This window comes from Macaca nemestrina, chromosome 20, assembly GCF_043159975.1.
Source record: "Macaca nemestrina isolate mMacNem1 chromosome 20, mMacNem.hap1, whole genome shotgun sequence".
NCBI lineage: Eukaryota > Metazoa > Chordata > Mammalia > Primates > Cercopithecidae > Macaca > Macaca nemestrina.
The window spans coordinates 59,761,877-59,787,335 of record NC_092144.1 but is presented as its reverse complement, the minus strand read 5'-3'; the positions used below and the strand labels follow the sequence as shown (position 1 = coordinate 59,787,335).

At 55.4% G+C, this 25,459-nt stretch overlaps 1 protein-coding gene across 1 annotated transcript in view; it reads right to left on the bottom strand.

Moving 5' to 3' along the window:
• LOC105497192 (proline rich 12) overlaps window positions 1–25,392 on the bottom strand; it is a 36,332-nt gene extending 10,940 nt beyond the window's left edge. The window contains exons 1-8 of the mRNA XM_011768095.3: window positions 24,834–25,392; window positions 23,157–23,269; window positions 21,992–22,153; window positions 18,594–21,910; window positions 16,757–17,423; window positions 14,304–14,731; window positions 540–656; window positions 181–314 (exon numbers count right to left, since the gene is read on the bottom strand). Coding sequence (XP_011766397.2) covers window positions 181–314; window positions 540–656; window positions 14,304–14,731; window positions 16,757–17,423; window positions 18,594–21,910; window positions 21,992–22,153; window positions 23,157–23,269; window positions 24,834–24,919 — 5,024 coding nt within the window. The 5' untranslated portion in view covers window positions 24,920–25,392. The remainder of the gene's footprint in view (window positions 1–180; window positions 315–539; window positions 657–14,303; window positions 14,732–16,756; window positions 17,424–18,593; window positions 21,911–21,991; window positions 22,154–23,156; window positions 23,270–24,833) is intronic.
• Between the last annotated feature and the right edge of the window lie 67 nt (window positions 25,393–25,459).

Here is a 25,459-nt window from a genome sequence, read left to right as displayed (position 1 = left end):
TCTGGGTCTCTGTCCCCCCCGCTCTCTGGGTCTCTGTCCCCCCCCTCTCTGGGTCTCTGTCCCCCCTCTCTCTGGGCTCTGTCCCCACCTCCCACTCTCTAGCCTTCTCTCGTGCATGCTCCACCCCCATGCCTGTCGGCGCTGCATACTACCTGCCCCTGTGTCCCCCGCGGTTGGTACCTGACTGGCACTGGGGGCCGATGCCAGGGTTTCCGAGCACACACCCTCACGTAGTCCTTCTTATTGACATTTTCCAGGAACTTTACATAGAGGCGCTGGTACCGATTTTTTGCGTCCCCAAAATACCCCAAATACTATGGGGAGAAAGAGGCACATGAGGAAATTCTTCACACGGCCAGCCAGACGGCCGACACCCCTGTGCCCTGGGCTACCATGGTAGCTGCCTGGAGTCTCCCGGCAGCAGGGGGCCCCCTTCCAGGTACACTGTGGAGTGAGTCACAGCCCCGCTAAGGGGAACCCCAGCTCCTAGACACCACACCCCGGGGCCCCCACGTCCTTGGTCCCCTTTGCAGGCTTACATTACTGGTGGCACAAAACTGCCTCTGGCCGTCCTTGATCTCTGGAGTGAATTTCTGCAGAAGGGCCTTCTGGACTCGCCAAATGGGTGGGGGTTCGCGCCCCGTCTGCAACGCCAGCTGAGGAGGAGGGGTGTGGCGAGGCCAGCTGGGTCAGCCCTCATTCCTGTACCTACTGCCCCTATGCCCTGGCCCACTGGCCTCCCTCACCATCCCCTTAGAGAAAAGGCAGAGACGTCAACAACAAATATCTTCTACCCCCGTGATGTGTTCAGTTCTGTGTGCGGCTTGAACTTGGCCCTGTCCCCTCCTGCCCACCCGGTACCCTGCATCAGGCTGCTCGTTCTTAGGCTGTAGAGTTTGAGTCACTGTTGCCTTACGGGGTGAAAGCCCAGAACTTCCTGTGTGACTCAGAGTAATGACAATCTTTGGGCACCGCCTGCTATTTACTGTGCTGGACAGGAGGGTACGGTTGTGAGCAAGACGTCCTGTTGTGGTCTGTGTCCCCTCACAATTCTCTTTTTACTTTTTCTTTTTTTGAGACGGAGTTTTTGCTCTTGTGACCCAGGCTGGAGTGCAGTGGCGCGATCTCAGCTCACCGCAACCTCTGCCTCCTGGGTTGAAGCTGATTCTCCTGCCTCAGCCTCCTGAGAAGCTGGAATTACAGGTATGCGCCACCACGCCCGACTAATTTTGTATTTTTAGTAGAGACAGGGTTTCTCCATCTTGGTCAGGCTGGTCTTGAACTCCCCACCTCAGGCGATCCACCCGCCTCGGCCTCCCAAAGTGCTAGGATTACAGGCGTGGGCCACCAAGTCCAGCCAAATCTCTGTTGCTTATAAGCCACCCAGTCTATGGTATTCTGGTATAGCAGCCTGAGGGGTCTAAGACACCAAAAACGCCTTCACACAGAGGTAATAACAGAGGTAATAAGACGGCCAAGCAAATAAACAAAGCAGGGTGAGTTTGTGGCCTGTGCCAAGAACAGGCAGGTGAGGTTACCTGAGACCATTTCATCAGCATGTCCACAGCGGGGAAGACAGAGCAACAGGAAGGCTCCCTATCTCTGCTCCCCCTACCCCACAAACACCTGAACACCAACCACCACCACCCTGCAGTTTGCGTGTGCCCCAGCTGGGCGACGGCAACTGATGGACGTGAGAGAATGTGACCTTGAGGACTGAAGAGGCAGCAGAGGCGCCAAATATGGACACAAGAAATAATAGTACAAGTCATAAATGTCCTGTTGCCAATTCCCAGGACACTATAGAAGCCTAGAGGAGGGGCCTCAGATTTTTTTTTTTTTTGAGATGGAGCCTCGCTCAGTCACCCAGGCTGGAAGTGCAGTGGTGCGATCTCAGCTCACTGCAACCTGTGCCTCCCGGGTTCAAACGACTCTCCTGCCTCAGCCTCCCTAGTAGTTGGGACTATAGGCACCCACCACACCAGGCTAATTTTTGTATTTTTAGTAGAGACGGGGTTTTGCCAGGTTGGCTGGGCTGGTCTCGAACTCCTGACCTCAGGTGATCCACTTGCCCCGGCCTCCCAAAGTGCTGGGATTACAGGCGTGAGTCACTGCGCTCAGCCTCAAATTTAAACTGAATCCAAGAATGCTTCCTGGAATGGGTGACAGATGCCAAAATGAGTCCCTGGAAGGAATGTGTCTTTAAAAGGGGGGCCAGGCTGAGTGCAGTGGCTCACACCTGTAATCCCAACATTTTGGGAGGCCAAGGTAGGTGGATCACTTGAGGTCGGGAGTTTGAGACCAGCCCAGCCTACATGGTGAAACCCCACCTCTACTAAAATACAAACATTAGCCAGGCGTGGTGGCGCACGCCTGTACGCCCAGCTACTCGGGAGGCTGAGAAAGGAGAATTGCTTGAACCCAGGAGGTGGAGGTTGCAGCGAGCCGAGGTCACAGCACTGCACTCCGGCCTGGGCGACAGAGCAAGACTCTGTCTCAAAAAAAAAAAAAAAAAAAAAAAAAAAAGCACCAGCTTGAGGAAGCCATTGGAGCATCTTGTCAGCCCAGGAAGACTGCCCCTGCCTCTGCCCCCTCCCACTCCCTGTGTCAGCCTCCTCTCAGGAAGCTGCTGACACTGTAGCTGGAGTCAGACCCCCTGGCTAGCACATTCGCACTGGGTTTGGTACCTTCCCTCAAACCACTTTTCCTCCCAGCATCCCCACTCCACACCCAGTCATCAGGCCTCACCCTGACTTCAGCCTTGTCCATTCCCCAAACAGGGCCAGTCAATCCCCAAGCCCCACCCATCCTGCCTCTCCTCATGTCACTCATATCACTGACCATGCCAACCGCCGATTACTAGAAAAGTGGCCCGGCCCACAGCCTCCTACTCAGTGGAACCCACAGCTGATTGGAGATTGGAGAGTCAACCTAGGGAGGTCACCAGCAGGCTTTTTTTTTTTTTTTTTTTTTGACAGAGTCTTGCTCTGTCGCCAGGCTGGAGTGCAGTGGCGCGATCTCAGCTCACTGCAACCTCCATCTCCTGAGTTCAAGTGATTCTCCTGGCTCAGCCTCCCGAATAGCTGGGACTAGAGGCGCACGCCACCATGCCCAGCTAATTTTTGTATTTTTAGTGGAAACGGGGTTTCACCACGTTGGCCAGGATGGTCTCGATCTCTTGACCTCATGATCCGCCCGCCTGGGCCTCCCAAAGTGCTGGGATTACAGGGGTGAGCCACTGCGCCCGGCCTCTTTTTTTTTTTTTAGATAGAGTTTTTTTTTTTTAAACAGAGTTTTCACCCAGCCTTTTTTGTTTTGTTTTTTGTTTTTGTGAGACCCTCTCACTCTGTTACCTAGGCTGGAGTGCAGTAGCACAACCATGACCACAGCTCACATATTGCCTCCTAGGCTCAAGTGATCCTCCTCCCTCAGTCACCTACACAACCAAGTAGCTGGGACTACAGCTATGCACCACCACTCCTGGATAATTTTTGTATTTTTTGTAGAAATGGGGTTTCATGGCCAGGTGCCGTGGCTCATGCCTGTAATCACTTTGGAAGGCCGAGGCAGGTAGATCACCTGAGGTCAGTAGTTCGAGATCAGCCTGGCCAACATGGTGAAATCCCGTCTCTACAAAAATACAAAAATTAGCTGGGCATGATGGCACATGCCTGTAATCCCAGCTACTCGGGAGGCTGAGGTAGGACAATCGCTTGAACCTGGGAGGTAGAGGTTGCAGTGAGCCAAGATTGCGCCACTGGACTCCAGCCTGGCCGACAGAGCAAAACTCTGTCTCAAAAAAAAAAAAAAAGAAAAAGAAAAAGAAAAAAAGGCCAGGCGCAGTGGCTCACGCCTGTAATCCCAGCACTTTGGGAGGCCAAGACAGGCGGATCACCAGGTCAGGAGATCGAGACCATTCTGGCTAAAAACACACAAAAAAATTAGCCGGGGGTGGTGGCGGGCACCTGTAGTCTCAGCTACTCAGGAGGCTGAGGCAGGAGAATGGCGTGAACCTGGAGGCGAAGCTTGCAGTGAGCTGAGATTGCACCACAGCACTCCAGCCTGGGCGACAAAGCGAGACTCCATCTCAAAAAAAAAAAAAAAAAAAAAAAGAAACAGGGTTTTACCATGGCATGCCCAACTCCCAGGTTCAAAAGATCCTCCCACCTCGGCCTCAATGTGTTGGGATTACAGGCGTGGACCACTGCTCCCAGCCACTGACCTCATCTTGGCCCTATAGGCTGAGTAGAATCAGATTTTCTCCTGAGAATCTGAAGTGTGACAAGCTAAGACGTGTGTTGTAAGCAGTGGGGATGTAAGCCACTGAGCTAGAGACACTCAGACTCGATATTAATGAGAAAACTGCAGGGCCCCAGGCTGGGCGCAGGGTGGCTCACACCTGTAATCCCAGCATTTTGGGAGGCCGAGGTGGGTGGATCACCTGAGGTCAGGAGTTCAAGACCAGCCCAGTCAATATGGTGAAACACCGTCTCTACTAAAAATACAAAAATTAGCCAAGTGTGGTGGCAGGTGCCTGTAATCCCAGCTACTCTGGAGGTTGAGGCAGGAGAATTGCTTGAACCCGGGAGGCGGAGATTGCAGTGAACTGAGATTGCACCATTGCACTCCAGCCTGGGGGACAAGAGCGAGACTTGTCTCAAAAAAAAAAAAAGAAAAAGAAAACTGCAGGGTTCCATTAACAGGGGAGTCAGTCCCAGGACAGATGCTGTGGACAGAGTACTGTCCAGGCTTGAACAACTCCCCAGTCACCTCCCTACTAGCCAGGGGCTCTAAATGGCATAGAGCCTAATGTCTTCACCAGCACCCACGGAACTCATCCCTGCAGCCATGTCCAACATGGCTGGGGCCAGCCCACCTGCCCAGCCTCAGCATTCACTGTCCAGTCACTTAACACCTTGTGACCCTGCACACCTCAAACACAGTGTGCTTTCCCTCACCACAGGGCCTTTGCACAGCTGTTTCCTCTGCCTGGACAACCCCAACACCATACTCTTCTCCACCCAATGAACTTTTTTTTTTGAGACAGAGTCTCACTCTGTGGCCCAGGCTGGAGTGCAGCGGCACTATCTCAGCTCACTGAAACCTCCGCCTCCTGAATTCAAGTGATTCTCCTGCTTCAGCCTCCTGAGTAGCTGGGATTACAGGGACCCGCCACCATGTCTGGCTAAGTTTTGTATTTTCAGTAGAGACGGGACTGCACCATGTTGTCCACGCTGATCCTGACCTCCTCACTTCAAGTGATCCACCCACCTCGACCTCCGAAAGTGCTGGGATTACAGATGCGAACCACCACACCCAGCCAACTTTTTCTTTTTTTTTTTTTTTTTTGAGACGGAGTCTCGGTCTGTCGCCCAGGCTGGAGTGCAGTGGCCGGATCTCAGCTCACTGCAAGCTCCGCCTCCCGGGTTTACGCCGTTCTCCTGCCTCAGCCTCCCGAGTAGCTGGGACTACAGGCGCCCGCCACCTCGCCCGGCTAGTTTTTTTGTATTTTTTAGTAGAGACGGGGTTTCACCGTGTTAGCCGGGATCGTCTCTCGATCTCCTGGCCTCGTGATCCGCCCGTCTCGGCCTCCCAAAGTGCTGGGATTACAGGCTTGAGCCACCGCGCCCGGCCAACTTTTTCTTTTTTGAGACAGGGTCTCATTCCAGTTGCCCAGGTGGGAATGCAATGGCGCAATCCTGGCTCACTGCAGCCTTGATCTCTCAAACTCGGGGTGATCAGCCTCGAGGGTAGCTGGGAATATAGGCATGTGAAACCACATACCTGGCTAATTTTTTGTATTCTTAGTACAGGCAGGATTTCGCCATGTTGACCAGGCTGGTGTTGAACTCCTGAGCGTAAGCAATCCACCCACCTCAGCCTCCCAAAGTCCTGGGATTCCTGGCAGGAGCCACTGCGCCCAGTCTCCACCCAGTGAATTCTTACATGCTTGGAGTATACACGATGCCCAACCCTTACAACAACCCCAACGGCAGTTTCAGTTTACAGACAGGGAAGGAGAATGGGCTAGCCTGGCCCTGTCAATTTGGCAGCTCGTTCCCACAAGCGGATCTTGAGCTTTTGAGATTGATTTTTTTTTTTTTTTTTTTGAGACAGGGTCACATTCTCCGTCACCCAGGCTGGAGTGCAGTGGTGTAATCGTGGCTCACTACAACCTCAACTTCCTGGGCTCCGGTGATTGTCACACGTCAGCCTCTCCAGTAGCCGGGACTACAGGCGGGCACCACCCTGTCTGGTTAAATTTTTTTGAATTTTGTGCAGAGACAGGGTCTCACTATGTTGCCCAGGCTGGTCTCAAACTCCTGGGCTCAAGTGATCTGCCAAGCACCTCAGCCTCCCGAAGCGCTGGGATTGCAGGCTTGAGCCACCGCGCCCAAGGTGACAGGCTGCAGCACTTGAAATGTGGCTGGTCCAATGGATGCATTCAATCAGTACAAAGTATTCACAGGATTTTGAAGTCTTGGTACGCAAAAAAGAAGTTAAAACCTCAACTTTTCATTTTAGTAATACCCCCATTTAATAATATTAAAACATCGGCCGGGTGCGGTGGCTCACGCCTGTAATCCCAGCACTCTGGGAGGCCGAGATGGGCAGATCATGAGGTCAGGAGATCGAGACCATCCTGGCTGACACGGTGAAATCCAGTATCTACTAAAAATACAAAAAAAAAAATTAGCCGGGCGTAGTGGCAGGCACCTGTAGTCCCAGCTACACGGGAGGTTGAGGCAGGAGAATGGCGTGAACCTGGGGGGCGGAGCTTGCAGTGAGCTGAGATCGCGCCACTGCACTCCAGCCTGGGCAACAGAGCGAGACTCCATCTCAAAAATAAAATAAAATAAAATAAAACATCATTAACAGTTTTTCTTTTTCTTTTTTTGAGACTGAGTTTTACTCTTGTCGCCCAGGCTAGAGTGCAATGGTACGATCTCAGCTCACTGCAACCTCCACCTCCCAGGTTCAAGCAATTCTTCTGCCTCGGCCTCCCGAGTAGGTGGGATTACAAGTGCCCACCACCACGCCCGGCTAATTTTTATATTTTCGGTAGAGATGGCGTTTCACTATGTTGACCAGGCTGGTCTTAACTCTGGACCTCAGGTGACTCACCTGCTTTGGCCTCCCGAAGTGCTGCAATTACAGGCCTGAGCCACTACACCCAGCCAACAGCTTTTTTTTTTTTTTTTTTTTTGAGACAGGCTCTCACTCTGTCACCCAGACTGGAGTGCAGCGGTACGATTTCGGCTCACTGCAACCTCCGTCTCCCAGGATGAAGCAATTCTCCCACCTCAGCCTCTCGAGTAGCTAGGACAACAAGTGCATGCCACTATATCTAGCTAATTTTTTCTTTTCTTTTTTTCTTTTTTTTTTTTTTTTGTAGAGAGGGGGGTTTTGCCATGTTGCCCAAGCTGGTCTTGAACTCCTGACCTCAAGCGATCCACCCACCTTGGCCTCCCAAAGTGCTGGGATTACACCTGACAAAAACATCATTAAGAGTTGTTCTTTATTAATTACAAGTTGAAACACTGTGTGTGTGTGCATGCGTGCGTGACAGAGGCTCACTCTGTTGCCTAGGCTGGAGTGCAGTGGCACAATCATAGCTCACTGCAGCCTGGACCTCTGGGCTCAAGTGATCCTCTCACCTCAACATCTCAAACTGCCGGGATTACAGGTGTGAGCCACCGCATGTAGCCAAAATAATATTTTAGATATGTTAGGTTAAATAAAATGCATCCCTATGGCTAATTTCTTTTTTTTTTTTTTTTTAAGGCAGGGGCTCACGATGTTGCCCAGGCTGGTCTGCAACTCCTGGATTCAAGCAATCCTCCTGCCTCGTCCTCCCAAAGTGCTGAGAGTACAGCACTTTGGCCACCTATTGCTAATTTCATCTATCTTTTTTATTTTTATAAATGCAGGAATGAAAACATTTAAAATCACATACATGACTCAGGTGATATTTATATTGGATTGCTGTTTTTCTGGAATAAACGATGGTCTATAGCTTGTTTTTGAAGGGGCTTTAAGAGTGGTTTGTACCAGCCTGGCCAACATGGTGAAACCCCATCTCTACTAAAAATACAAAACTTAGCCAGGCGTGGTGGCAGGTGCCTGTAATCCCAGCTACTCAGGAGGCTGAGGCAGGAGAATCACTTGAACCCGGGAGGTTGTGGTTGCAGTGAGCCGAGACTGTGCCACAGCACTCCAGCCTGGGAGACAGAGCGAGACTCCATCTCAAAAAAAAAAGAGATGGGGCCGGGCGCAGTGGCTCACGCCTGTAATCCCAGCACTTTGGGAGGCCGAGGCGGGCGGATCACAAGGTCAGGAGATCGAGACCACGGTGAAACCCCGTCTCTACTAAAAATACAAAAAATTAGCCGGGCGCGGTTGTGGGCGCCTGTAATCCCAGCTACTCGGGAGGCTGAGGCAGGAGAATGGCGTGAATCTGGGAGGCGGAGCTTGCAGTGAGCCGAGATCGCGCCACTGCACTCCAGCCTGGGCGACAGAGCCAGACTCCGTCTCAAAAAAAAAAAAAAAAAAAAAAGAGATGGTATAAAAGAAAAAAAATGGGCTGGGCACACTGGCTCACGCCTGTAATACCAGCACTTTGGGAGGCCAAGGGGAGCAAATCACAGGGTTAGGAGTTCAAGACCAGCCCGACTAACATAGTGAAACCCCATCTCTACTAAAAATACAAAAATTAGATGGACGTGGTGGCACGCGCCTGTAATCCCAGCTACTCAGGAAGCTGAGGCAGGAGAATTGCTTGAATCTGGGAGGTGAGGGTTGCAGTGAGCCAAGACTGTGCCACTGCACTCCATCCTCAGAGACAGATTGAGACTCCGTCTCAAAAAAAAAAAAAAGAAAAAAAAGTCCAGACACAGTGGCTCACACCGGCAATCTCAGTACTTTGGGAGGCTGAGACGGGAGGACTGCTTGAGCCCAAGAGTTCAAGACTAGCCAGGTTAACAGAATGAGACGCCAGTCTCTACTTAAGGAATAAAAAAATTTGCCAGGCATGGTGTTGTATGCCTGTAGTCCTAGTTACTCGGGAGGCTGAGGTGGGAGGATCACTTGAGCCCAGGAGTTTGAGGCTTCAGTGAGCCATGATCATGCCACTGTACACCAGCCTGGGTGACAGAGTGAGGCCCTGTCTCAAAAAAACAAAAAAATAATAATAATAAGTGTCAGAAATTTGAGTCAGTTGGGTTAAACCAAAGCTGGGGTCTTTTTTTTTTTTTTTTGAGACGGAGTCTCGCTCTGTCGCCCAGGCTGGAGTGCAGTGGCCGGATCTCAGCTCACTGCAAGCTCCGCCTCCCGGGTTTACGCCATTCTCCTGCCTCAGCCTCCTGAGTAGCTGGGACTACAGGCGCCCGCCACTGCGCCCGGCTAGTTTTTTGTATTTTTTAGTAGAGACGGGGTTTCACCGTGTTAGCCAGGATGGTCTCGATCTCCTGACCTCGTGATCCGCCCGTCTCGGCCTCCCAAAGTGCTGGGATTACAGGCTTGAGCCACCGCGCCCGGCCCAAAGCTGGGGTCTTAACTAAGCCAGCAGCCTGCCCTGTCTCCAGGCCCACAAATGAGTCCCCAAGGTCTGCATGTTTGGCAAAGGCATGGGGTTTTGTCCCCCATTATAATGCACACTCAAGTTGTATTTTAAGCATCTGAGTCCTCACCTGGCCCCTTCCCCTGCCCTATGCCAGCTGGGAGGTGGTGTCAGATGGCCCTGGCTCCAATCCCAGGTTGGCACTGGCCAGCCGACTGACTCCCTTTCTCTGAATGTGAACTTCACCATCTGTAAAATGGGGATGCTCAAGGTCCCTGCCCTAGGACCCTGTTCATTTGACCCAGTGCTGGCTCAGCTGTGTTTGACTAGAATGTACATGGTGCCTGGCTGAGTCGGGGATAAGAATATGGGTTCTTGGCTGGGCGCAGTGGCTCACGCCTATAATCCCAGCGCTTTGGGAGGCTGAGGCGGGCAGATCACCTGAGGTCAGGAGTTCGAGAGTAGCCTGACCAACATGGAGAAACCCCGTCTCTACTAAAAACACAAAATTAACCAGGCATGGTGACGCATGCCTGTAATCCCAGCTACTCGGGAGGCTGAGGCAGGAGAATCGCTTGAACTCGGGAAGCGGAGGTTGCAGTGAGCCAAGACTGCACCATTGCACTCCAGCCTGGGCAACAAGAGTGAAACACTATCTCAAAAATAAATAAATAAATAAGAATATGGGTTCCTAAGGCCAGCAGGGCTGGGTGTGGATCCCGAGCTACAAAAGCCTGGGAAAGCTACTTTATCTCTCTGTGCCTCGGTTTCCTTCCCTCAAAAATGAGGATAATAGGCCAGGCACAGTGGCTCATTCCTGTAATCCCAGCACTTTGGGAGGCCGAGGTGGGCGGATCACCCGAGGTCATGAGTTTGAGACCAGCCTGGCCAACATGGTGAAACCCCATCTCCACTAAAAATACAAAAATTAGCCAAGCATGGTAGGGTCCTCTGTAGTCGCAGCTACTCGAGAGGCTGAGTTATGAGAATCGCTTGAACTAGGGAGGCAGAAGTTGCAGTGAGCCAAGATCATGTCACTGCACTCCAGCCTGGACAACAGAGAGAGACCCTGTCTCAAAAAAATGGGCATAGTAATTCGCAGTCGGAAGAACTTTTTACCTGTGTGAGCCTCAGTTTCCATCCCTGCAAAATGCTACTGTAGTCTCTATAATGAAGTTTATCTTTTTTATATAAAAAGATAAAACTTGGAGATGGATGGTGGTGACGGTCATTCAACAATCTCAATATTTTTTTTTCTTTATTTTTTTGAGACAGAGTTTTGCTCTTGTAGCCCAGGCTGGAGTGCAGTGGCTGGTCTCGAACTCCTGACCTCAGGTGATCTGCCCGCCTTGGCCTCCCAAAGTGCTGCAATTACAGGCATGAGCTACCGCACCTGGCCTATGATGTCAATTTTTTTTTTTTTTTGAGACAGTCTTGCTCCCTTACCAGACTGGAGTGCAGTGGCACGATCTCAGCTCACTGTAACCTCCGGATCTCAGCTCACTGTAACCTCCGACTCCCAGGTTCAAGCGATTCTCCTGCCTCAGCCTCCCGAGTAGTTGGGATTACAGGCACCCGCCACTATGACTGGCTAATTTTATTTTATTTTATGTTATTTTTGAGACGGAGTCTCGCTCTGTCGCCCAGGCTGGAGTGCAGTGGTGCAATCTCGGCTCACTGCAAGCTCCACCTCCTGGGTTCACGCCATTCTCCTGCCTCAGCCTCCAGAGTAGCTGGGACTACAGGCACCCACCACCAGGCCCAGCTAATTTCTTGTATTTTTAGTAGAGATGGGGTTTCACCATGTTAGCCAGGATAGTCTCGATCTCCTGACCTCATGATCCACCCACCTCAGCCTTCCAAAGTGCTGGGATTACAGACATGAGACTCCCAGCTAATTTTTGTATTTTTAGTAGAGACAGGGTTTCACCATGTTAGCCAGGATAGTCTCAATCTCTTGACCTCGTGTTCTGCCCGCCTCGGCCTTCCAAAGTGCTGGGATTACAGGCGTGAGACACCACGCCCGGCATGATGTCAATATCCTTAATGCCACTGAACCATACACTGAAAACTGGTTAAAATGACAAATTTCATGGTACGTACGTGACCATGATTTTAAAAACAAAGAAAGATAAAACGAAATTCTGACTGTGATGTTCCCAAAATCCTGTTCCTCAGGAGGTAGTAGACATTTCTTTTTTCTTTTTTAGAGACAGGGTCTCGCTCTGTCACCGAGGCTGGAGTGCTGTGGTGTAATCATAGATAGCTCACGGCAACCGCAAACTCCTGGGCTCAAGCAATCCTGCCATCTTAGCCTTTCACGTAGCTGAGACTACAGGCATGCGCTACCATGCCTGGCTAATTTATTTATTGTTTTTGGTAGATGTGAGGTCTTGCTATTTGGCTAGCTGCTCTCAAGTGATCCTCTCACCTCAGCCTCTCAAAGTTCTGGGATTACAGGCGTGAGCCACCACTCCCAGCCTGCTCTATTATTTACTTTTCCCACAATGAAATACATTGAAATAACATAGGAAAAAATACATTTGAGTTTGCCTCAAAAAACACACTTAAGAAGAAAGTGTAAGGCCGGGCGCGGTGGCTCATGCCTGTAATCCCAGCACTTTGGGAGGCCGAGATGAGTGGATCACAAGGTAAGAAGTGGAAGAGCAGTTTGGCCAAGATGTTGAAACCCCTTCTCTACTAAAAATGCAAACATTAGCCAGGTGTGGTGGCACGTGCCAGTAATCCCAGCTACTCAGGAGGCTGAGGCAGGAGAACTGCTTGAACCCGGGCAGCAGAGGTTGCAGTGAGCCGAGATTGTGCCCCTGCACTCTGGCCTGGGTGACAGAGCAAGACTCCATCTCAAAAAACAAACAAATAAACAAACAAACAGAAAAGAAGAAAGTGTAATAATAGTTATTATCCTTATAATTAATTTTTCCCATAATTTCTCCATGTTACATGCAACATTAAATTAAAACAACATCCAGGACTAAATTATTATTATTTTCGAGATGGAGTCTTGCTTGGCGCCCAGGTTGGAATGCAGTGGCACAATCTCACTCCCTGCAACCTCCGCCCCACACTCCCCCGGCAGAGTTCAAGTGATCCTCCTTCCTCAGCCTCCCGAGTAGAAGGGATTACAGGTACGCCCCACCACACCCAGCTAATTTTTTGTACTTTTAGTAAAGACGGGGTTTCACCACACTGGCCAGGCTGGTCTCAAACTCCTGACCTCAAGTGATCCACCTGCCTTGGCCTCCCAAAGTGCTGGGATTAGAGGCGTGAGCCACCACGCCCGGCCAAGATTAAATTAAGTGTCATAGTATACATGAAGGGCCAAACAATAATCCTGTCTCATAATCAGTACAATCAATGACAATGACTGACATGGAGAATGGCCTTGGCTTCCATGCCACCATCAGGGCTGACCTCCTGAACACCTGCTCAGCCGCATGCCCTGTGCAGAGCACTCCATGGGCACCTGATAACACCTACCCCATCAAGTGCCTTGCAAGTTAATCCTCTGATCCAACTCTATTTGTCCAATGAACCCAGTACAGTAGAGGCCAGCAAACCTTATTCATGATGAGCCAGAGATATTTTTTGCCATTGAGGGCCAGCTAACTACCCAGCTCGCTGCCATATGCGAAAAACAGCCATAGACAACATGTAAATGAATGGGCATGGTTGTGTGCCAATAAAACTTTATTTGCAAAAACAAGCAGTGGGCTGGATTTGGCCTAGGGGCCACAGTTTTCCAACCCCTGCGGTAGACTGGAAGCAGTGAACAGGCTGTTGGTCTGCATTTATGTATTTAACTATTTAAAGTAAGTATTGAAGATATGGCCAGCCGGGTGCAGTGGCTAACACCTATAATCCCAGCACTTTGGGAGGCCGAGCAGGTAGATCACCTGAGGTCAGGAGTTTGAGACCAGCCTGGCCAAAACAGTGAAACCCCCATTTCTACTAAAAACACAAAAATCAGCCGGACGTGGTGGCGTGCGCCTGTAGTCCCAGCTACTTGGGAGGCCAAGTCAAAAGAATCTCTTCAACCTGGGAGGCGGAGGTTGCAGTGAGCCGAGCAATAAGAGTGAAACTCCGTCTCAAAAAAAAAAAAAAAAAGATATAGCCTGACACACAGTGAGCATTCCCAAATGATTCACTCTTTTCGTTTGAGAGAAAAGGTTTCAATATGTGGCTAGGCTGGTCTCAAACTTCCAAAGTGCTGAGATTACAGGTGTAAGCCGCCGCATCCGGCCCAATTACATTTACGGGTTACCTGCAGGTAGTCTATGTCAGTGACTCACATATCCACCATTGTGCCATAAATGGCAAAGTAGCCTGTCTCTCTGGCTCGTTCCATTAGACTAGAAGCTCCCTGAGGCCAGAGCCGCATCTGCTTGTACAGTACTGGTCCTCTACCACCCACAGTAGGGTATCTGCATAAACATTCACAATCGCTTTACCTTATATGCAAGTAATGCATGTATAGACACATACACGTTAACAATCGCTTTACCTTACATGTAAGTAATGCATGTACACACACAAACGCAAATAAAACCTCTGAGGCCCGCAGGTCCTCGACACCTCTATCAGCCCCATCGGACTGTGAATTCCAGGGCGGCCAGGCCATCACTGCATCTGCAGGTCCCAATACAAGCCTGTCATCCAGCAGGCGCTCAACAAAACAGGTGACCAAACCCATCAGGCCCAGTTTTTGGAGAACGCTGGGACTCACCTTGAGGGAAGGGATGTCCTCGGCGCGGATGACAAACTCGTCCCGCTCCCGGAAGATGCCCTCTCCGCCACTCTCACCAGCCTCCTCGTCCGTCTCCCCACACACAGCCGCCGTCTCCTGCTTCTTGGCCAGATGCAGGGGCCGGGTGTCCGGCAGCTCAGGGTCTTCGGGGGACGGGGCGGCGGGCTCCTCAGGAGGGGCAGCGGGTGGGGCAGCGGCTGGTGGGGGTGGCGGTGGAGGCGAGGGCATAGCTGGTGGAGGTGGTGGCGGCAGCGGTGGTGGCGGTGGTGAGTTGGGCGTGGGGGCCACCAGCGGGGGCGGCGAGGGCAGGGCTGGCTGTGGCGGCGGAGGGGGTGGTGGAGGCTGAGGCTGAGGAGTCGGGGCAGGAGGTGGAGTGGGTGGGGGTTTCTCCTCCAGCAGTGGGGGCTCTGGGGGAGACAGGGACATCAGGCCTGGATGTTATTCATCATTCCTGGCACCTTTCCTCTTGTCCTTTAAACATCACTTTCTGTACCAAGAGCCCCTCTGTCTGTAACTACCACTCAGCTCCCAGTGGCCCTTCTACCCTAGCGGAGTCTCTACAGAGACCTACTCTGGCTCCTGTGGCTGTAAAGGAGACCTGTCTCCCATCCCTAATCCCCTTCTCAGTCCTGAAATGTCTCTTTGTGGTCTCAAAGCCCTTGTCTGGCTCTTAACTCCTCCTCCTGAATGACCCTCCCAACTCCTAAGTCATCACCTCCCTAGCTCTACTTCCTCACCTTGTCTTCCTCCAAGGCCTCATCCTCCTCCCTCCAGGCCCATCTTTGTTCTTTCCTTGGCCTGCTCACTAGTGTGCAGACTGCTAACCCCTCCTCTGTCTGCCAGCTCCCTTCTTCAGGCTTTTTAAGAACCTCATAGGAGGCGGGCATGGTGGTTCACGCCTGTAATCCCACTACTTTCAGAAGCCAAGGCAGGCGGATCACTTGAGGTCAGGAGTTCGAGACCAGCCTGGCCAACATGGTAAAACCCTGTCTCTACCAAAAATATAAAAAATGAGCCAGGTGTGGTGGCAGGTGCCTGTAATCCCAGCTACTTGGGAGGCTGAGGCAGGAGAACAGCTTGAACCCGGGAGGCAGAGGTTGCAGTGAGCCAAGATCGTGCCACTGTACTCCAGCCTGGTGGACAGAGTGAGACTCTGTCTTGAAAAACAAAACAAAACAAAAAAAAACGGCTGGGCACAGTGGCTCACGCCTGTAATCCCAACACTTTGGGATGCTGAGGTGGGCAGATCACGAAGTAAGGAGTTCAAGACCAGCTTGGCCAACATAGTGAAACCCCATCTCTACTAAAAATACAAAAAATTAGCTGGGCATGGTGGCACGCACCTGTAGTCCCAGCTACTTGGGAGGCTGAGGCAGGAGAATCACTTGAACCTGGAAGGCAGAGGTTGCGGTGAGCCAAGATTGCGCCACTAAACTCCAGCCTGGGTGACAGAGCAAGACTCTGTCTCACAAAAAAAACAAAACAAAACAAAAACCTCACAGGGTCTTTTTGTTTTGTTTGGGGGGTTTTTTGTTTAAAAAGATCCTGTCTTAGGGTCTTGCTCTGTCAGCCAGGCTGGAGTACAGTGGCTCAATCATGGTTCACCACAGCCTCAACCTCCTGGGCTCAAGTGATCCTCCTGTCTCAGCCTCCCAAAGTGTGCTAGGATTACAGGTGTTGCCGACTGTGCCCAGCCTGTCATGGTTTTTTTTTTTTTTTTTTAACACTCCCCTCTAACTCCCTGAAATCTCACCCAACCCGTAAAACTGCTGCTTCTCCGTCCTTGTATCCTTGGCCATGGCCCTTCCAAGCCCTTCAAAGGCTCTCTCAGCCTGGCTGTTCTCTCCTACAATGACCCTGTCAGCTTTGGCCTCACCCCTTCTTCTCACCTCCCCACTTCCCATTCCCCAACTTTCTACACCCCCCAAAAGCTCTCTCCATTTCCCAAGTCCCCTCTATGCCCTCCTGTAAGCTCCCACCTCTCATCTCCCAATTGTGCCCCTAGTCTTGCCTTCCGCTGCCCACTCCCAAGACCCATCACCCTCCCCAAGTCTTTCTCTGCCCCCAGACATCTTTCTGTACCTTCACATGTGGCTGACTCAGAGCCCTCCTCAGTCCCCACACCTCCCACCATTCAGAACCTGAGTAGCCCCTCTCCTGTAACTCATCACCCGCCCTGTCTCCTTGCATTCTCCAGTATCTGCCTTGGGGCCCCTCCTAGTCCACTTAGCACCTCTGGGTGAATTAGAACAAGATACACACCTTCCTCAAAATGCCTGTGTAATCAGGAAAGTCCCTTCATAAATATGCCAGCTTGTACCATCTACGTGAATGGTGTCTCTTAAACAGTGCGTAACCTGCACAACTGTATCTAGTGACCGTGATAACCTTTAAGCTCCACTCTACTCCCAGACCACGTTCCCAGAGCTCACCAGGAGTGCCACTGCCGTTGGCACTGGGGAGCCCCGGAAGAGGGGGTGGCCCTGGAACTGCAGCTGCGGGGGCCAAGGGCGGCCCATCTGGGGTGGAGGTGTCCTTTGGCCCAGCAAGGGGTGGGTCATCGAGGGCAGAGATGGCCGAGGAGATGCTCTCCTGCAGGTCTCGGTTCTTGGCGACAGAGTCTTCCTCGTCCGAGGAGAAGGAGGGCAGTGTCTCGAGGTTCCGCTTCAGCTCCTCATCCAGTCGCTTGCAGGGTGAAGGGCAGCCCAGCCCCAGCCCTTCACTCTCTGCAGCCTCCAGGGCGCCCCCAAGCCCGAAGGCTCCAGAAGGTGGGGGATGTGGCACAGCGGGGGTGGCAGGGGGCTGGGGCTGCAGGCCTCGGGCTGGCACAGAGGGTGGCACGCTCTTGGGAGGGCTGAGCGGAGGTGTCAGGCCCGCCTGGTAAAGTGGTGGGTGGCGCTTGCCTGACTTGAGGAAGTCCAAGAAGGAGGCCATGAAACCCGACTTCATCTCCGGCTGCTTCTCCTCCACCTCCTTGATCTTGGCCTCGATCTTCTCCCGAGTCAGGCTCGAGTCCAGGCTGTTGTGGTCAGTGCCTGATATGGCATCACCCGATGAGGCTCCCAGACCCTCGCCAGCCTTGGGCACAGACAGCTTGATCTAGACATGGGAGTGGCGGGCCGTGAGGGCCCAGGAGTCTGGGCCCCCAGTCCCATCCCCCCTCAGCCCCCCAAAATCCAAATTTACAGGTGTTCAGCCCGTGAATTTCTAGAATTCAAACCTGCAAACCCCTTGTCTTAGATTCTAGGAGGACAAGACTGGAGTTCCTCGCTCAGAAGACCAGGAACTTAGACTCACTGAGCTCTTCACTTACAGCCCAGTTCAGGTCCCTAGACCTGCTTCCCATGAAACCCAGGAACGTAGGATCCCTGAATGCCCATCATTTGGGATATAGAAGCTAAAAGCAGGCAATCCGGGTGAGGTGGCTCACGCCTATAATCCCAGCACCTCGGGAGGCTGAGGCGGGCGGATCACTTGAGGTCAGGAGTTTCAAACCAGCCTGGCCAACGTAGTAAAACCCCATCTCTACTAAAAATACCAAAAAAAAAAAAAAATTAGCCGAGTGTGATGGCGGGTGCCTGTAATCCCAGCTACTCAAGAGGTTGAGGCAGGAGAATCTCTTGAACCCAGGAGGTGGAAGTTACAGTGAGCCAAGATGATGCCACTGCACTGCAGCCTGGGTGACAGAAACTCTTTCAAAAAAAAAAAAAAAAAAAAAAAGGCTAAAAGCTTAAGCCCCAACCTCCTGCCTCTCCCTAAACCCATAATTTCCTTTATTTCTTGAGACAGGGTCTCACTCCAGGCAATAGTGCAGTGATGCAATCATAGCTCACTGCAGCCTTGAACTCCAAGGCTCAAGAGATACTCCCACCTCAGCCTCTAAGTAGCTAGGACTATAGGTACACACAGCCACATCTGGCTAAATTTTTGTTTTTAATAGAAACCAGGGTCTCACTACGTTGACCAGGCTGGTCTCGAACATCTGGCTTCCTTCCGGAAGAGATCCTTCCGCCTCAGTCTCCTGAAGTGCTGGCATTACAGGCATGAACCACCGTGGCCAGCCTAGATTCAGAATTTCAATTCTTAGGTCTGTCAGTGGGACCCTGATTCCTCACCTAACTTCCTCACAGATTTTAGGAATATAAACCTTATTATGTCCCTGCCCCAGAAATGCCAAGGTGCGGCTGTAAACCCTTCCTTCCTTTTTAGACTCAAACATCGGGCACAGCCCCTCCTCCCCTATCCCCTACAAGACCCCATCCCCCTCACCTTAAGTGGCTTCAGGGGCTCCAACCGGGTGCCCCCTGCCTCCTCAGCCTTTCGACCCCGGCCTCGGCCCCGGCCCCGGGGTTTCTTGGCGCCATCGGTGGGCGTGGAAGCCGAGGCGGGCCCCGCAGTGGTGGGGACCTCCAGAGGGCGGATCCGGGGCCTCCCCCGGGGCCGGGGCGGCCCATCACGCTTCGCCTTCGTGGGTTTGCGGCCACGGCGCCGGGGGCCATCTGGTCCCGGGTTGGGCGGGCAGAAGTCGATGTCCCCCAGTGGCGAGAGGGCCGGGCGGGAGCGGCAGCTGGAGACCAGGTCGGGCAGGCGCCGGGGGTTGAGGCGGATGTCGGCGGGCACATCAGCTTTGTCCTCGTCCGCCTCGAATTCGTACTCCTGGGCGTACAGCTTCTTAGGGGTCTGGAAGGGTGGGTCGCGGCGCCGCAGCAGGTGGAAGGAGGATGTCTTGAGCAGCTTCTTTGGCTTGGTAGAGCAGAAGATGGGCGAGGTGAGGCCACCCTTGGGCTCGGAGGCCGGCGCGGGAGGCGGTGGTGGCGGAGGCGGGGGTGGTGGCGCCGCCTGGTGGGGGCCGCTCTGGATCAGGCCCAGTGGCTCGGCGTTGACCGTGGAGGGCAGTTCAGGGGGCTTGTTGGGGTCCAGGCCCAGGCCTGGTGTCTCGGGCCCGGCTCCCGACGCCCGGCCAGGACAGTAGGGCCCATAGGGATCATAGGCAGGGGGGCCCTGGGGTGGCCCAGCGCCCGCCTTGGGGTCCCCCTCGTCCTCGGGTGGCCCGGCCTTGCCGTAGTCATCTGCGGCCCCTCCACCGAACATCTCCTCCATGGTAGGGAAGAAGCTGCGCTCCTCGTCTTGGAGCAAGGAGTCAGGGAAACAGATGGAGGTGAGCGGCACGAAGCGCGGCGCCTTGGTGCCTTGCGGGCTGGGGCTGCGGTAGGCACCTGCGGGATCCTTGCCCTCCGAGTTTGGCGGGCCTACGCCGGTGTCCCCAGGCGCCGGGGGCAGCGGCTCCAGAGCCCCGAGCAATTCCTGCATGGCGCCTGGCGGCTCCAGGCTCTCCTCGGGTCGCAGGCGGGGGCTGGGGGCCGCGGGCTCCAGGCCGTGGCTGCGGAGGTGGGCCTCGAGCTGCAGGGGCATGGGTGGTGGAGGCGGGGGTGGCGGTGGAGGTGGCTGGGGTGCCCCATCGCGGGTGGCTGGCTCCAGGAGGTGAACGCCGACTTTGGAGGCGCTGGGAGAGGGACTGGGGGCATGGCTGAGGACCGAGGGGAGCAGCTGGGGAGGAGGCGGAGGCAGCACCAGTGGGAGGTCAGGGCCCCCGGCCTCCAGAAGGAGGCCATGGGGAGTGGGCTGGGTGGACTGGGCCGTGGGAGGTGGGGGTGGTGGGCTCTTTTGCAAGAAGGCCCCCAGCTCCTTGGCACCTGCCCCGTAGTGGACAACGGAGGTGGCCAGCCCCTCAGGGGTCTCGCCACCCCGCTCTGGCCCTTTCTTCTTCTCCTTCAGCCTCCCCAGGCCCAGCTCCAGTGCCGCAGTGGCACCCTCATCCAGGCTGGCACTGGTGCGGATGACACTCTGCAGGTGGTACCTCTGGGGGTCTTCCTTGGCCAACTCGTAGGGTGTACCCGGCGGTCCCCCGGCCCCGCCACTCCCCCCAAGTCCCTTAGAGGCATCTGCTGCCCCGTCCTCGCCCACCAAGCCGTCTGCCCCTGAGGTCCGAGGAGGGCTGGGCGCCTGCAAGAGATGCTGGATGAGGAACTCCTCATCCTCTGTGCGCTCCGCAGGAGGCCCACCTGGGCCCGCCAGCAGCTCCGAGCCATCCGCCTTGCCCTTGTAGCCACCGGCTCCGGCTGCATAGCTGCCAGCGCCCGGAGGTGCCAGGAAAGGGGCTGAGGCCAAGACTGAGCTCAGGTATTTGCCAGGGGCTCCTGGAGAACCGACTCCAGGCGGGCGGCCTGTGGCAGGCGGTGACTGGAGCGGACGAATGATGTGAGATGGGCTGGCCTCACCACCACCTCCCAAGGAGCTGGGTCCCCAGCCACCCCCATGGCCTGAGAGCGCTGGGGAATGGCCAGTACTGTAGCTGAGCGAGGGGCTGGCTGTGGGCAGCCCCTGGGAGTGGGCGGCTGGCCCTGGGTATGGCTCGCCCTGCACCCCATACAGCTGCCCCTGCAGCTGGTCCGGGGAGTAGCTCTGACATGTGGCCAGGCCAGGAGGAGGAGGGCCGCTGGGGGGCTGTGGAGGGCCCCCTGAGTAGCTGGGGCCTTTGCTCAAGTCCTGTGCCTGCCCCGCTCCAAACCCTTGCCCATAGGCCTGGGGTCCCAGAAGCCCTTGCGGCTGACCAGGGGAATAAGCCTGGCCCCCTGCCCCTCCAGCCCCAGAGGCCTTCCCAGTGGCATAGGCGGCTGCCGGTCCACCCAGGCTCTGGCATTTGGGGGTAGCGGTCGAACGGGGTGGGGGGGGCCTGGTAGCACCCCCGGCAGCTGCTCCATAACCACCTTTGCCCGTCTTATACCCAGGCGACTGAATGATGGGGCGGTAACCTCCGCCACCACCTCCGGCCCCACCGCCCCCTGCTGCCTCAGGGCCTGTGGCCCGGCCAGATGCCCCCGCCGTGGCTCCGCTGGGACCAGCCTTGCTAGGCTCCCCAGCACCCGGGGAGGGCTCCCCACCACCCAGGGGGCTGCAGGCCAGGTTGGCCCGGTGGCCCATGGAGGGGTAGCTGCCTCCACAGCTCAGATAGTGCTGGAGGGCATGGGCTGGTGGCGGGGGTGGTGGGGGCTGGGCACTGGCTGGCCGCTGGTAGTGCTTGATGACTGTGTCCTGGCGGGGCAGGGCCCGCTCAGGCGGCGGTGGGCCCGGGGCAGCACCCGAGAAGTTATAGAGCTGTGGGGAGGACTGCTCAGCAGCGGCGGCGGCAGCAGAAGAGGAAGCCAGCAGGTTGAACTGAGTTGGGAGGTGGCGAGGTGGCGGTGGTGGGTCTGGGGGGCCAGGGCGGTAAGGGGGGGTCTGGGCTGGACCGAGACCAGCTGGCCCCAAGACACCGCCTCCTGCCAAGCGCTCAAAGCCCAGTGAAGAGGGCACCGTGGGTGCCTGCGAGGGCTTCAGGTGCAGCACGTCATGAGGAGACAGGAGCCCATTAGCTGGAGGGCTGAATGGGGGGTCCTGGAGGCTGAGGGACGAGGGCACTGGGAAGGGGCGGCTGCCGAAGGAAGCCGGGTGTTGGTAAGCCGACAGGGCAGAGGAGGACGGAAAGGTGCTGGAACCCGGCAGGGCGCCCGAGATGAAGAGCTCCGTGGGGCCTGGCGTGTGCATGGCTGGAGATGAGGAAGACCGCGGGTCAGAGCGGACAGCAAGCCAGCCCCACCCTGGCCCTGCAGGGCCGGCGCTGGGCTTACCGGTTTGCCAGGAAGGACTGCGGAACTGGGAGAGGAGAGAGGAGGCGGAGGGGCCAGGCTGGGGGCCCCGGGATTCCAGGGCTGAGATGAGGTTCATGACGGAGGCGTCGGGCCCTGCTGAGCCCGCGTGGTGGAGGCCAGTGTCGAAGAGTCCAGAAAGACCTGCCCGGGGACAGGGGGTATAGTCAGCCAGGTAGGGATGGGTAGGATAGGGTCAAGAGAGAAAGGGAAGAGGTCAAAAGCAAGTTGGATCAGGAAAAGGAGGGGATGGGAGAGAAAAGGGCAAATTCGAAGACAAGATGGACAGAAGCAAGCTCATGAGACAGGAATGAGGGGAGGGAAGGGGGAAAGGTGAGACAGTAAAGCAAGAGAAGGGGCAATCCAGTCATAAGGACAGGGGCCCAGATAGGAAACGGTAGACAAAAGTGTGGAAAAATCTAGAAGCGAAAGAGCCAGTGGCAAAAGAACAGAGTCCTCAGGAAGGCCAGGAGGGAGACCAAATGTGGGTATTTCCAGCAAGGAAGTGGAAAGGATGGTACAATGAAGTCTCAGAAAGACCAGAGAACGAGTCAAAAGGGACTGAGCTCCATGGGCGGGTTCAGAAAAAAAGATGGGGAGGGAAAAAGGGAAGGAGCCAATCAGGAAGGTCAAAGGTCAAACTAGACAGCATCATGTCATTGCCAGTACCCCTAGGAAGGGGGAACCAATCAGAAACCTTGGAGGCAAAGGCAGGGGGTGGAATAAGGCAATGGGGCAAAATAAGATAAAAGAGGGCGGGCCAGATAATTGGGGCCAGTCAGGAAGAAAGAGAATCAGGAAGACAGAATTCAGAGTTCCAAGGAGCCAAAAGAATAGGGCAAACCCAGAGGGAAAGAATTGGGGTGGGCTGGAGAGAGGCGGAAAAGCCTGGAAGAGAAGGTGGGATTTGGGGGCTGATGGGACAGGTCCAATTGGAGCGAAAGGGGCGGGGCGAGGCAGGGGCGGACGAATCCGGCGAGAAATGAAGCAAAGACCAGCAGCCTCAAAGGCAACCAATCAGAGGAGACACGGCAAGGGGCGGGCCACGGCACGGGCCACGGCCAATTAGGAGGGGCGGAACTTTCAGCAGCCAATCAGCTGCCTCGGGGGAGGGCCAGCCCAAAGCGGGGCGGGATGGGGGCCGTACCTGCCGGGTGGTGGTTGGTGGCATAGCTTTGCAGTGGGTGGGGGGCCGCGTAGGCCTGGCGGTGTAAGATGTCCGTCTCGGGGTGCGAGGTCCTGGAGCTGCCATAAACCAAGCTGGGGGAAAAGGAGAGACGTCAGGGGGTTCTCCCAAGCTGCCTTCTGAGAAAGGAGCTCAGGAAACCCCCCAGGGAGTTGGGGGGACCCTTCCAGCTGATTGGGGTAGGGGGTGTTAAGCTAAGGAACCGTAGGCCTTTAAAGGGGAGAAGACAAGGGAATCGGGGTACCCAACTAAAGAGCCACAGAAATGGCCCCCACTCCAGAGCCCGAATAGAGCCCGGATAGTCTCACGTTTACAAACAGGCATGCTCAGAGACGAAACTAACACACAGAAGAGGGTCCAAGGCACAGGAAGCGTGTTGAGTTGCAAATGAGAGCCTTCCCCCGTCGACCCCACCAACCCCCCACCCCAGGCCCCGTTCCGGCAACACTGGCCATGGGGCCAACGCCAAAGGTCCACATGGACGACTCCTCTTCCGTAGACACACGGGAACACAGAGGCCCTGAACTTCATGGGGTGGTGCAAAACAAGTTGGGAGCAGGAGGCAGATCGGTTCCCAAGCGGCAACGGTTGGGGGGGGGTGGAGAGAAGAGGGAGTAAGACCCGGGGAAAGTACCAGGTACAAGTGTGGACAAGAACACCGTCCATCCCCGGGGGTTGAGGTTCAAATGCATGGGCCCGTGCAATGCCAGGTGTGTGTGCAAATGGGTATCCAACTCACCCGTGGGGAAGAAAAGATATAGACGGAGGAATCCCACACCGAAAATCCTGACACAATTGGGGTTATGCCCTGCTGGGAAACTCAGGTGTGTTGGGGGGGAGGTGCTCGGGGGTAGGTGAAGTGTGAGGAAGCAGCAGGAAAGGGGCAGATTCACAGGTGAACACGCTGCCAGCCACGCACGCAGAGGGCCCACGCTCAGACACACAAACACACACCCGGGAAACATCCGACTCTTCCCATGCAACGGCCCCAGTCCGTGGCCAGACTCAGGAGGGCAAACGCTCCACTCCTTGCCATTAACTAGGATTCTCTGCCTTTGGGGGTGGGGGCATTAAAGGGGGCGTGTCCCAGATGCTAGACCCCCCCCTTACACACACAGAACCGCAGCTTAGGAAGGGGGCGGGGCCCCATGCCCACTCTGCGCGCGGAATTCTTGGGGGGGCGCCTAGTGGCGCGGCCTCGCACAGTCCCGGAACAATAGGACCTGAGGGGGGTTCGCGCCCCCCAGATCTGCGTTCTAATTCTTCTCTTCTTCCCACCTTTGCAAGAGCAGCGCCTGGGGCGCGGGGGGGAGGGGTCACCAAGCCGGGAATCCAAGGATGGGGGGAAGTCCAGGCCTTGCTTCGCCAGTCCCTCCCACCTTCCCAAGGCCTTCCCGTCCGAAATTGTTTTGCACCCCCATTTTCCCGCTGCAATTCTCCCTTTGCATGCCGGAGCTGGCTTTGGCGGAGTTTGCAATTTGCAAACTGGGGCGGCGGCGTTGTTACAAACCGAGGAAGGCCGCTCCCTTGCAAGCCGGAGGGGAGTTTGCGATGCACGCGTCGCCGGGCGGGCCCGGCCCGGCCCGCCTGGGCTCCCACCCCTTGGCCCCTTTCTCCAGGCCACCCTCAGCTCCTTACCTAGCTTTCGCTGACCTCTCGTAACTCCATCCCGCCCCGGCGCCGAGCGGGTCCCCGAAGCCGGCGCTGGGGTAGTTCCTGTCCATGAATTGGCCGCGGTGGAAATTGGGGGGAGGGGGAGGGAGGGAGGGAGGGAGGGGGCGCGCGCGCTCTCCTCCGCCGCCGCTCCCTCCGCTGCTGCTTTTTTTCCCCCCCTTTTCTCTCTCTCTTTTTTTCTTTGCAGCCGCCGAAGGCCCGGGAAGGCCCCGGGCGGGGGAGGGAGGGGGCAGGGGCGGAGGGGCGGGCAAGGGAGGGGGTGCAGTCGCTGAGCCAAGGAAGGGGGAAGGGGGGTTCCCCCTAGAGGAGGGAAGGGGGGGTGGAGGGACCCCGCTGTCTCCGCCTTTGCCCCAGCGCTTGCGAGAGAAAAAGGGGGGCGCGCGCTCGGGAGGGGGCGTCCCGGGCGGCCCCGGGGTGGGTGCAGGCGCTGGGTGCTCGCTCTCTCGCCGCCGCCGCCGCCGCCTCCTCCTCCTCTGCGCTCACGGTGCAGCCATCTTTGCACAAGGCGGCTGGGGGAGGGGGGAGGGGAAGGGGGGGCGGGCGGCGGGGTGTCTGGCTGCGCTCCGCTTCCTCCCACAATCCCGTGCAAA